The sequence below is a fragment of the Vanessa tameamea genome, chromosome 29, assembly GCF_037043105.1.
Source record: "Vanessa tameamea isolate UH-Manoa-2023 chromosome 29, ilVanTame1 primary haplotype, whole genome shotgun sequence".
In the NCBI taxonomy this organism is placed as follows: domain Eukaryota; kingdom Metazoa; phylum Arthropoda; class Insecta; order Lepidoptera; family Nymphalidae; genus Vanessa; species Vanessa tameamea.
The window spans coordinates 5,953,271-5,966,351 of NC_087337.1; the positions used below are offsets into that span (position 1 = coordinate 5,953,271).

The 13,081-nt window shown below is 39.3% G+C and overlaps 1 protein-coding gene across 4 annotated transcripts in view; it reads right to left on the reverse strand.

The window, feature by feature from the left end:
* LOC113404306 (spectrin beta chain) overlaps positions 1-13,081 on the reverse strand; it is an 80,455-nt gene that overhangs the window by 31,256 nt on the left and 36,118 nt on the right. For all 4 annotated transcript variants that reach the window (XM_064219737.1, XM_064219738.1, XM_064219736.1 and 1 more), the window contains 8 exons: positions 6,302-6,469; positions 3,286-3,402; positions 2,555-2,712; positions 1,988-2,103; positions 1,789-1,901; positions 1,300-1,487; positions 544-682; positions 105-191 (listed from right to left, as the gene is read on the reverse strand). In XM_064219737.1, coding sequence (XP_064075807.1) covers positions 105-191; positions 544-682; positions 1,300-1,487; positions 1,789-1,901; positions 1,988-2,103; positions 2,555-2,712; positions 3,286-3,402; positions 6,302-6,469 — 1,086 coding nt within the window. The remainder of the gene's footprint in view (positions 1-104; positions 192-543; positions 683-1,299; positions 1,488-1,788; positions 1,902-1,987; positions 2,104-2,554; positions 2,713-3,285; positions 3,403-6,301; positions 6,470-13,081) is intronic.

Here is a 13,081-nt window from a genome sequence, read left to right on the forward strand (position 1 = left end):
GAATTACTAAGTAGTTTACTCATTTACAATCCATAATATCTATTTTGAGTAGATTCGAAATGTAACCCTTGAGTAACAAATTATTAATAACATAATAATTTTACCTTTGTATGGAACTTGTAAGCGAGCTGTTCTAGTCTCTGCTGTCGCAGCAGCTCCATCCTGAGAGCCAGCTCCCGGGCGTGTTCAGCCTGGACAACGTCACATATTAGTTACAACCGATATATTTACATAAACTAAAGAAATGTCGAACAACCTTCATTCGAGTAGCCTTTTGGACTAAAGACAATATCATATGAGAGCCTAAACCTAACAGAGAGACATCTGTCTAGTGGGCCTTAACAGATCGTTGCTCAGATATAATTTTCATCTCATATGTTAAATTATAATAAAATTGTTTGTGTGTAGGTATTCGAAAGTTATTTTCGCTGTTAAAAAGATAGATAATTCCTGTGTGCTATAGGGTATAATAAATTTGTAATAAAATGATAAATTGCACAGGTGCGAAGTCGCCAAGGGTCGCTAGTCTAATAACAACGTTACCTGTTCCAGCTGTTGCCAAGCTCTCTCCAGGTCCTGTGGTAGTTGACCCTCTAGCGGCGCCCACGGTTCTCCCACCAAGCTCTTCTGCATGGTGTTGATGTGGAAGTACAGAGCTTCGATCTCTGAACGTTCTATGTATCTGAAATTAATAATTTAAATTCAAATAAATACACTGTTTTAAGATGACGCAATAAACTGAACTTAAGCAGACTGTTACAAACATTTTGATGTCTAGAAGAATTGACAGTACGCTCAGTATCTACTATTTTATGTGGAGAATAGTAATTACTGAGTTTCTTTCTCATTATTCTTAGCATCTTCATACTGAACCAGTGAATAGTTTAATTTTATTATAATTTGATTTAAAATTGCTAGTAAGAGTCTACTTGGATAAAGATTATATTAATTTAATTAAATAAAAAACTAATTTAAAAAACAATGCGGCATTGTCATTTATAAATACGAAAAATAAAAAAGGACCAAAAAGAAATCCTTATGGAACACCCATTTTTAGCACAAATCTAGAAAAATATTCCATTAATGAGAATTTGTTGAACTTTTTGAATTAAATACGAAGCAATGAGATCAAGATACATTTAACAATGTAACATTTAAACTAATACATAAACTTGTGTTCTACACAATCAAATGCTTTGCACAAGTCGAATACGCCAACGGGATTGTATGAATTTTTTCCATGCTCGTAACTATGTTTTATAAACCAATAGGACCACTAAGTAGATCAGTGTAACTCACTTGGGTGGTTTTTCCACGGTTCGGTACTGCTTGAAGCCGAGCAGTAATCTCTGTATCCCGTCGAGCGAGTTGGGCAAGTCCCTACAGTTCAGTTCCTGGATCTTAAGCCGGATCCATTCCAAAAGAGCTGAGACCAGGCGGCTGTATTCGGTTTTACGACCGTCGCAGTCCATAAGCTGACCGATAATCTGAAAACAAACCAAAATTTATCTCAACTGTTAAAAACATTAAACCTTATGAATTATGAATGATACTTCATTGGTCATTTAGAAAACATCTCTCCTCTCCGTTCATATGGAATAGAATCACCACATCTAACCCCATGGGTGTCGTAAACCTGACAAAGGGATCAAACAATACGAGAGTATTGCGGTGAGGAACTAACTCACAATCAAAACCAGTCACTCAGAGATCACCAGACTGGCTACCAAATTCTTTAGTGACAGTTTCTCCAAATGTTGGTGATGTTTTACTGCGGGTGCTACTCACGTTCGCTATCCTGCGGCCGCTCTTCTGTTCGTTCTTCATGCGAGCGAAGGTGTGGTAGTAGCTCGCGACGTACGTCATCACCGACTTCTCGTCGGGACGGGTTGTGTCCACATCTGTAAATACATTCAACTTGTAATATTTTCGATGGTTTTTTTTAAATGTTCTAATGGCACAGATTGAGAGCAGGCTAGAGACGAACCCTCGGCGTCCAGCAGGCGCGGGATGCCGAGGTGCGAGTGCGCGACGTCGAAGGCGTGGTTCAGCGTCTCCACGTGGTCGCCGGCCGGCAGCTCTGCCCAGCGGAACAGGTCGGGTCTGTGGGCAGCACATGCCACTTTATATACCATACAAACCAGTAGGCTAGCTTCACACCCGTATTTCGATATTAATATACTGTTCATGTGATAAATATTAAGTTCATTATTATTATTTATAGCGATGGTAGATTTGATTTAAATATAATCAAGTCTTTGACAATCCAAAAATGCTTATGTGAGCCTCCTTGATTAACGAGTATTCTGATATTGTTTTTTATTTTGGTGGTAGAAAATGTACTCGGTGATGGAGATTTTACCGCCAAACAGCAATATTTAGTATTGTGTACTGTGAGTGAGCCGGTGTACCTACACAAGGGACATGACATCTCACGTTCCAAAGACATGAGGATATATTAATATATTTCCCAGTACCAATTTCTATCGGCAGCGATGACCAGCTACTATCAGGTGGCCGATCTACCAGCGTACATATGTCGCAAAGTGCGCACCTGTGAGCGTGTATGAGGGCGTTGAATCCGAGGCCGGAGCGCCACGAGTCGGTGAAGTTGTGAATGTGGACGCCGTGGTAGCCGCTCGTCTTGCGCTGACACCACAACAGCAGCGCGTCCTTGGCAGACTTCTTCTCTGATGATTCATTTTCTTCGTCCTGGTGAAGGTTCAGCATTAAATGGGACATTCAAAACACAGTACAGTTTGAGTAGCCTATTGAAGATCGCAGAAGAAAAGAAGAACTAAGAATAAAGATAAACAAACCTTAGATTGTTAAACCTTGTATTGATTGATTAGATTTCATGCGATTTGTTAATAGCTCAGCTATATTGTGCACTACTAAGAGTTTATGATTAATATATCTTTGTTTATAATACAACCATAGCTTATCCACTTTAATTTTAATTTCAAAGTTCCCATGAGAATTTCATCAACGTTCCAAACGCCGTTTTTTTTGACACCATAATGAATATCATGAATTATTCTAGAATACGACCAATGACACCGCGTCAGTTCAATGTCAAAGTAGTAAATTTATCTTTACCCCTTTTGGGGTTGGAAAAGTGGTTAAAATGGCTGTATATGCACGACCCTTCAATGGAGAAGTATTGTGACCTTCAAATACTTAAGAGAAGTCCTTTGCCCAGCAGTGGGATCAAGACATTCATTGCTAGATTGTCATTAGAACCGTACAGATATAAATTGGTTAACAATTTCAAGTGTAACATACCACGTCAATCTCGATCTCTTGAATCTGGAAGCGCAGAATGATGGTCCAGATCAGACCGAGGATGAGACGGGGGTTCCCGTCCACGATGTCCTCCGCGCCGATTGATTCCAGGCGCACCTTTAAACGATAACACAAGATTAATATCAAAATACTCTTTACTAGTTTGAGAACAACTGGTGCCACCCAATGTTCTGAACGTCTGACGATGGAAAATTTCATAAGGATTTTTTTTTTTTAATGGTACAGGTGGCAAACGAGCTGGAGGCTCACCTGACAGAAAGTGACTACCAAAACCCATGGAAATCTGCAACACCGGGGGGCTTGCAGAAGCGTTGCCTTTTAAGGAATGTATAAGCTCTTTTCTTGAAGGTTCGCAAGTCAAAGCTGGTTCCACAGAGTGGTTGTGCGATCGGCTCAGTAGTTAAGACGTGGAATCGTAACAAACAAACAAACTCATTTCCTTATTTATAATATCAGTTAAGATTCAAAAACAAGCTACAAATTTCTCTAGCGAGAATTAACTAAGCTGTACTAAATCGTAATTTATTTATTTGTTTTGGCGAGTTACGTAACGAAGCGTTCGGTATTTCCATTATCAGTCATAGTACTTTTTTTTATCGGGTCATATAAAAACTCGACCTCATTACAAATTTGGAAATACGCCGCTTGTGATAAATACTAGTTGATAGGCAAGGGAGCCGAGATGGCCCAGTGGTTAGAACGTATGCATCTTAACCGATGATTGCGAGTTCAAACCTATGCAAACACCACTGAGTTTTCACGTGCTTAATTTGTGTTTATAATTCAGCTCGTGCTCGGCGGTGAAGGAAAACATCGTGAGGACACCTGTATGTGGCAAATTTCAACGAAATTTTGCCACATTTGTATTCCACCAACCCGCATTGGAGCAGCGTTGTGGAATATGCTCCATACCATCTCCTCAAAGGGAGAGGAAGCCTTAGCCCAGCAGTGAGAAATTTACAGGATGTTAATGTAATGTATGTAAAAGGCAAGAAATCTAACTCAATTTTTTAACAGGTAGGCAGACTAGCAAATGTCCAAATGATTGGAAGCGGTCACCATCACCATTATTGGGCACTCTTAGAAAAATTAACCTAACATCGCCAGTGCGCCATTAACCGCGAGAACTAAGATGTCATCTCCCTTGTACCTGTAGTTACACTGGCTCACTCGCCCTTCAAAGACAGCAATACTAAGTATTTTTGAAGCTGTTTGTCGGTAACATAACATAACATGAGGAATCCAAGCTTGACAAAGTTCTTCCACCGAGAGAGTCGTTGACATTTACAATTTGAGTAACGTATATTAATATAATGACATTAGCTTTAACTAGCGCATACTTTAAGAAGCCTTCTAAAGTACTAACGTTACCTGCTCTTCGACAAGCGGATACTTTTTGCTATTTTTTATGCTACTGAAAAATATACAAAAATATATAACGGGACGCGGTTGCTTTGGTTGTTGATTTGGATAATTAATGTATCGAGTAGTTGGCAATAATGTTTGATGGCTGATTTACTTTTGAGAGCGGGTCACCCCGAATGGAGTTGTAAGTGTCATGGCGACACGAGTCGTTAGGGTTTGATGAACATTGACGCTCTTAATCGAGATGAATAACTGTAATCCTTTGATATTATTGCCCACACAGTCTTCCAGATGTCGGATCAATCCCCGAACCCAACTGTTCGGCATCCTGCTCCTCCGACATATATATTTTCGAAAGAAACGAGTGACAATCATTGTATAGACAATGAGGCGGAAAGATAAACTAATAACTCTTGTTTTCCGACTTCTAAAAGTTACATACATTTTTGGGGCACAGTATTCGTTTCAATAAAAAGATTCCAAAAATTAAAAAAATCATGATGTCAAAAAAACATTGATAAATAAGGCCTATCACTCAGCCTCGTTAGCTGTCACAAACAACGAGACCACCGACACACTTACGTACAAATGTATCAGAAGGAATAGTTATTTAAAGAAAAATAAAGTAACCCTCTCACTGTTGATTTTAGGCTCTCCCTTAGAGGAGACAGTTTGGACGGCTTGATACACATGTGTCTGAATTTCATTCAAATCAGACTCAAACAAGTTTCCTCACGATGTTTTCATTCTATGGAAATTCAGTGCGTCAGCATGGATTTGAACCCGTAATAATTGGTTAAGAAACACGCGTTCTAACTCCATGAACATCTCGGCACCGTAGGTATTTATCAATGAAAAATATATTTGAAGTAAATATGTGACACGTTTACATAACGCGTGATAAAAGTTAATCTTAATACGAGATAAACTCGATACGCTATCTTCCATGGCATTCCTCCGAGCTGCTGATAACGAACCGTTTATAATAGGAACTACGAGTTTGGCGAACACACGTCATTGGAAAAGGAAGAGATCTATACTAAAATTACAAATGCGAAAATAACCCCGTCTGTCTATCTGTCCGGTACACTTTCACTCTCAAACCACTGAACCCATTCTGAGATTTGATATTAAGCAAGGTTGAACCCAAACATCTGATCCTTAGGACGCGAACTAAACCGAGGGTGACGACTAATATTAGATAATTCGTTGGAATCCTGACCCAGAAAATAGGTAAGCCCTTATAATTAGGTCCACAAAGTCCAGTTAAATACACGATCTGAAGGCGAGGTATAGACGTTACTTACCTAGACTACTAGTCCGATCCGGGTAGGTACTCACTCCTCATTTATTCTAACACAGTCCAACTTAGTATTGTTGTGTTCCGGTTTGAGGGATAACTGAGCCAGTATTATTAAAAGTATAAGGTCCATAACTTCGTAGTTCCCAAGGTTGGTGGAGCAATCGCGATGTAGGGAATGGTTGATATATCTCACAGTATCAATGTTTATTGTTAATGGGCGGTGGTGATTGGATAATGAAGAGAGATCAGACCCATGGTTTCCGCGGTACGGAAGGTCAGACCACTTGTAGAGGAGAGGATTGGAATTCGTTTAGAAATGAAACTGACCTTTGTGTGTAAGAAACTGAGAGATTTGTTGACATTTTCTATCTTGTGCACGCGCATGCGCCCCGAGTTGGGTCGCGGGAGACGCTCGCCGCTGATGATCTCCAGCAGCTTCAGGAGACGACGACCGTCCGCTAAGTCCACGAACAGGTCCTCCACCTCCATACGAGCCTGGAAACAAAGACACAGAATTGAATTATTTATTTTAGCCAAAATCATACCCGAACATTTTTAACATGATTTCTCCAAAGGTACGCACAGCAATATCGTTGAGACGTTTAAATAAATATAATTCATAGTATAAATGGCGTAATAATTAGTGTTTATAATAAATTAATCTCTCGATAAGCGACGGAAAACGTAGCCAGTTTTTTTTATACCCGGGTAGTTTTCTTTAATCGGGTAGGCATATGACTCCACTCCACCTGATGGTAGGTGATAGTGGAGTCCAAACGCGAAGACGGCCAGTACAGTATCCGATAGAGCGGATAAATATCGCGAGTTTTATAAAAAATACATAAATTTGTACTTGGAGTTAACGGTCGTATAAATATAATATATATATATATATGTTTATCACATGTACGTGTTTACGTGTAACTGTTTACTTTATACTTAATAGAACATTTAAATATTTTTTGTTCATTTATCAATAAATAAAATGAATCGTCAAATAATATTATTACACATTAAGCAGGAAGTCATTTAACTCAGTCCAAGACAGACGGACGGACAGAATACAGAATATATGTAGATATTTCGCAGAATATATAAATATGACTGTATGAACCAAAAGTGCTTTAATGATCCTACTTGAATTAACAATATATTGATTTGACCAAGAAGAACTACTGAGTTTCTTGGCGTTTCCAAAACTTTAGTAAATTTATTTCACTAGTCTTGTTAAACGACGACACGGATGCGTTTTGTACTAACTCATTCAAATAAAGTATATTTTTATTTGGTGCTTAGCCGAATAGACTTTCAAATTTTGAACCTTAAAAAGGGATCACATTAACAGCTTGTAAATTTCCCACTGCTGGGCTAAGGCCTCCTCTCCCTTTGAGGAGAAGGTTTGAGCATATTCCACCACGCTGCTCCAATGCGGGTTGGTGGAATACACATGTGGCGGAATTACGTTGAAATTAGACACATGCAGGTTTCCTCACGATGCTTTCCTTCACCGCCGAGCACGAGATGAATTATAAACACAAATTAAGCACATGAAAATTCAGAAAAGGTGCTTTCCTGTGTTTGAACCCGAAATCATCGGTTAAGACGCACGCGTTCTAACCACTGGGCTATCTCGGCTATTTTTTCCTAGAAAGGGATGCCTTCATCCAGTTAAACTTTTAGCTTTAAAAAACAAACTCGATAACTTTATCTCCGGCTCAGGAGGCGCCGTCGGGTGTGACGACACCGTTTTGTTTCATTTTAATAATGACCTATGAGTCAGTTGCATGTCACGTTGATTAGCGACGTTAATGCGAATGTTTTATTTATAAATGAAAGGAATTTCAATAACATTATTATAATTGAGAGCCGTGATGGCCCAGTGGTTAGAACGCGTGCATCTTAACCGATGATTTCGGGTTCAAACCCAGGCAGGCACCACTGAATTTTCATGTGCTTAATTTGTGTTTATAATTCATCTCGTGCTCGGCGGTGAAGGATAACATCGTGAGGAAACCTGCATGTGTCTAATTTCAACGAAATTCTGCCACATGTGTATTCCACCAACCCGCATTGGAGCAGCGTGGTGGAATATGCTCCATACCTTCTCCTCAACGGGAGAGGAGGCCTTAGCCCAGCAGTGGGAAATTTACAGGCTGATTATGTTTATGTTAATTATAATTATCACTAACAGATCCTAAGGTCATGGGTTTAAGTCTGAGTTTTTTTATTTATTTAATGTTACAACATCCACGGGCTCACAGTTGCCGGCGCCTTTTTTACATTCTACTTTTATACATTTTGGCGTTTTATATTTTTACTGAACATCAGTAAACATTTGCTGTACTTCAAGCTAGTCGTCTTCTTGGAAGACGTGGCCACACTGACATTTTTTTATTTTAATTATAATACATAATAAACGTGTGTTCAGCATTTGGAGGTAACACGTTTAATATGTATTATAATTTAAAAAAAAAATAACGTAGTGTAGGGCGTCATCAAGCACGGTGGAGTGACGATTTGCGCAAGACGGCTGGCAGGAGCTGGATGCGAGTTGCCGAAGTAAGACCACAGTGGCGTGCATTTGGAGAGGCCTATGTCCAGCAGTGGACGAATATGGGCTGATGATGATGATGATTTATGATGATGACATAATAAACGGGGAAAGTGTTATGAGTTTATAAAAGCTTTACTGCAATCCAGCGGGCCCTGTTTATGTATAGTGTTGAGGCTGTGCTCTAGGATGGTCTTTTCTGAAGCACTGAATCTGCTGATAGCGTCGTCACCATGGTCCGTGTAATAGACACAGGTGTTAGTGTGTCTAGTGATTGCCACAACTGCGTGAACACTTTCGTGTATACGGAGCCTCACATTCTTCGACTGGACTATGATAACGTCGCCGTAGGTCTGTCCCTGAGATACGTAGATGGTCATGACGCCTGATCCTTTTTGATTGACGCTTGAACCTTTTCCATAGTTCTGGTAAATCAGAAGTTTCTTTTCCTCCTGCGTATGGACCTGATATAGGGTTTTGGTTTGGTCGGACGGTATGTTGGCGTCGTTGAATCATAAGTCTCGGTTTAGAATAGTAAAAAGTTATTTAGATTTTCTTAATGTATGGCTTCCGTTAATAATAATAATTATTATTATTATAAATAACTAATATTCAATAAATTTTAAAACGTCCAGCGAAGCGGGCGGGTAACTGCTAGTTAGCATATAAATATAGATTAAACGCGGATGAACCCTTCAGATACGGCTTAGTATATAAAGGAACAATTTAAATTGAGCGATGACCGAAGTAATGTATATTTAGAGCACGATTTTCCGTCGTAGAGCGCGCGTTATCAATGCAGTGATAAGGCAGCCTGACTCACGCAGGACGCACGTTCGTCCCGAGCTCGGGAGACGTGCCCAATCGCACAACGAGCACTTACTAAATAAATATTACCTATTTAATATTACTATTGAGATTATTTCGTATTGATATTTTTTTGGACGTCACGGCAGTTATTTGTAGAATTTTGGAACAAGTCCCAAAACCTATTAAGAAGAAATTAGGCTGTTGCGCAGCAGTGGAACACTTACTATCCTGTTACTGATAATCAATAATTCACTTAACTTAGTGACAAAGCTTTCTCAGTAGATAGCAATTAACCGATTTCTGACATTAAAATGCACAAGTGTATGCGCGAGCACAGGTCTACCCCTCATTCCCCTCTCTTTATTATATCCTGGTGGGACGGCAATTGGACACAACTGGAGAATGTTCAGGACAAACTATACGTGCTTTCCCAGCGTCATCACCACCGAATTCCAAGCCTCGGGCTACTTACTGAGAATTTCTTATCAGATATCCCCAATATTTTTTAACTGTTCCGATCGGAGTTTCAACTTTAGACCTCGGAATCGCCAGCTTTATAAGCTAGCCACTATACTAACGAGCAATTATAAATCTCATTAATAATTCTACTACCAAACGTAAATTATCGCCGAGTTCCGCTGTGACATAATATCTTAGTACCTGTTCGCTGACAGCCATTGACGGTGGACGGAATAATTAATATTTATTACACTGTCGATAGGTGTCGACTGTGGTGACCACTGACCATTTGATTACCATTTGGCACTCCTATATTATAATAATAAATGGTAAAAAAGCTTTTTAATAAAATGCTATTATTAAAATATTTTAATTATATAGATTCTTGTGTCGATGCTGTTAAATGCTAAGCTCCCTCATCTGAAGTCAACCGTAAATAGGATCAGGCTCACCCACAACTGCATCATGTATAGAAGCGGTTTCATCTTTTAATAACGCCTCAAATTTTAAAATATTTTTATTCATATACGAGCAAAACCATCGCTAGACGTCCTGTTTGACCATGAATTATATATATATTTATTATGATATATGACGAGCAAATGGGCCACCTGATGGTAAGTGGTCACCACCGCCCATAGAAAATCGCTGTAAGAAATATTAACCATTCCTTACATCGCCAATGCGCCACCAACCTTGGGAACTAAGATGTTATGTCCTTTATGCCTGTAGTTACACTGGCTCACTCACCCTTCAAACCGGAACACAAAAATACTGAGTACTTCTGTTTGGCGGTAGTATATCTGATGAGTGGGTGGTACCTACCCAGACGAGTATACACAAACCCGACCGACGACCCGACAAACTGCATTCGACCTAAACTAACGTAATTGCGAGGTAAGTTTTTGAGTAAGTTAATCTCGCTCGACGTGTTAATGTATGAACGGTTCAATGGCCGTTGTGTTGCGATGTCTCTTTCGTCCGCAACAAAAGTATCACTTTGTAAACAAAATAATTTGCAAGTCGCGACCGTATCACGCGTTTTAACGCTCTCCGGTACATTAAGTTTGTTTTCGTGTATGTTGTTAGAAGTCCGTCATTTATGAAACGATTTCGAAAAACCTTTTTGTTTGGGAAGTTATGGTACTATTAAGTCTTTTTTAATTTTGAGGAAATAATGCTAGCTCTAAATATGAAACGGGTATATATTTTTTTCATATAGCTCCGTATTTTATTCCCAACTAGTGGGGCCGATGGGATTCCACTCAATTTTGAAAATAAAAAAAAAAACCATACAAACATCCATCCAAAGTTTCACTCTCTAAGATGATAAATTTCATAAAAATCGTCTTTAACTCATTTACATAAGCCTTTTTACATAATACATTGGTATTAAATAGTATGTAACATAGACAAAAATTAAATTTCCATACAATCATTCATCCAGCATTTCACCCCATTCGGAGATACATTTTGAGCAACCCTCTCACAACATATTTTTAAATTTTTATTAAGTTCAATAACACATGACTGAGTTTAGTTTCGGTTAATGTCGTATACCTATTTATATACAAGTTATCATTGTGAAATGTCAAATGTGCTGGTAAGACTGTAATTGTTTAAAGTACATTTTGGTTATAGGTTTGACATACATATACTATAGGTTGACTTCCAGGCAGGATATATTACATACATATATAATTTCATTTAACTAACACGACTGTATTTTTAAATATTGAAAAAATAACTTATGAGTTTCTTGCCGGTTCTTCTCGGTAGAATCTACATTCCGAACCGGTGATAGCTTCACTTAATATGGTTTGTTAAATGGCGATTCAAAAGTGCTTGTAAAAGCCTACTCGAATAAAGTATATTTTGATTTTGAGTCTCGCGTCAGAGCATCTGTACCGCCGCAATCGCCGCACGGCCGCACGATGCAATTGATCAAAGTAACGAGGTCGGTGAGAGGTCAGGCGTCGATATGATACTTAGCTTATTAATAGAATCACATTGTATACTGGTGACCCGTCCGCTTCGCAGGCCATTACAGTGTCTGTATGTGCAATTCTCTTCATAAATTATTATATTTAGTTTGTCTATATGTCGTGACGTATTTACGTTTAATCGAGTTTCAGATGGCAACAATTCTAAAGAAGTTTCACAAGACCCCCCCCCTTTTTTTTTATGTCATAGCTGGCAAACGAGCAGGAGGCTCACCTGATGGAAAGTGACTACCACCGCCCATGGACATCTGCAACACCGGGGGGTTTGCAGGTGCGTTGCCGGCCTTTAAGGAAAGAGTACGCTCTTTTCTTGAAGGTTCCCAAGTCGTATCGGTTCGGAAAAACCGCCGGCGAAAGCTGGTTCCACAGAGTGGTTGTGCGAGGCAGAAAATGTTGTGAAAAGAATTTAAAAAACTACTAGCTTTTAACGATTAGCAGACGGTTACGCGTCGGTTACCTAGTCTTATACCGATACTCAGCGACGTAGTCGGGACGGGCAGCTAGTACTTATATTGAAGATTTATGGCGCGGCGCCTTTGCCGATTTTATTTATTTTTATTTATTGTGATGAGAGCTGTGGGTCGACGTATCGACATCGTCGTAGAGATATCGCACTTCATTGACCCCGGGTTAGGGTCACGTGCATTTTCCAGGACTCGCTGATATACAGTAAACAGAGATGGCCCAGTGGTTGATCGCGTGTACTTTAGACTTATTCCAGACTCCGAGCTGTTACTGAGAATCTTTCAATAGATTACTCTTTCCTGACCCGACTTGAAAAAATATAAGTATCATTGTACATGGAAAATGGTTAAAAATATATATATATATATATATCCCGCTGAGTTTCTTTCGCCGGTTCTTCTCAGGTCCGAGGTGCTAAATTCCTAACCGGTGGTAGATTTTTGACAATCAATAAGCAAGTGTAAACACTTCTATATTGAATAAAGATTTTTGACTTTGACTTTGACTTTGGGTTTGAACCCGGAACTTTGAGATCTGTATAGACTTATATCAAGCCGGCTACGTTTAGTAACAAACAAAGTAAAGCCACTGCATTTCCATATGCATATCAGAGCTCATAATTTATGTCGTGTTCGGCGAAGCGAAGAAAACATCCTAAATGAGCAGGACGGAGCCGCCTGACGGTGCAGCGTGGCGGAATTAGATCCAAACCTTCTCAGAGAGGAGGCTTTAGACCAGCAGTGGGGCATTTACTTAAGTCATTTTTGATATAAGATGAAATTTGGGATGAAAGTTTATATGGAAATTATTTTTTATTGA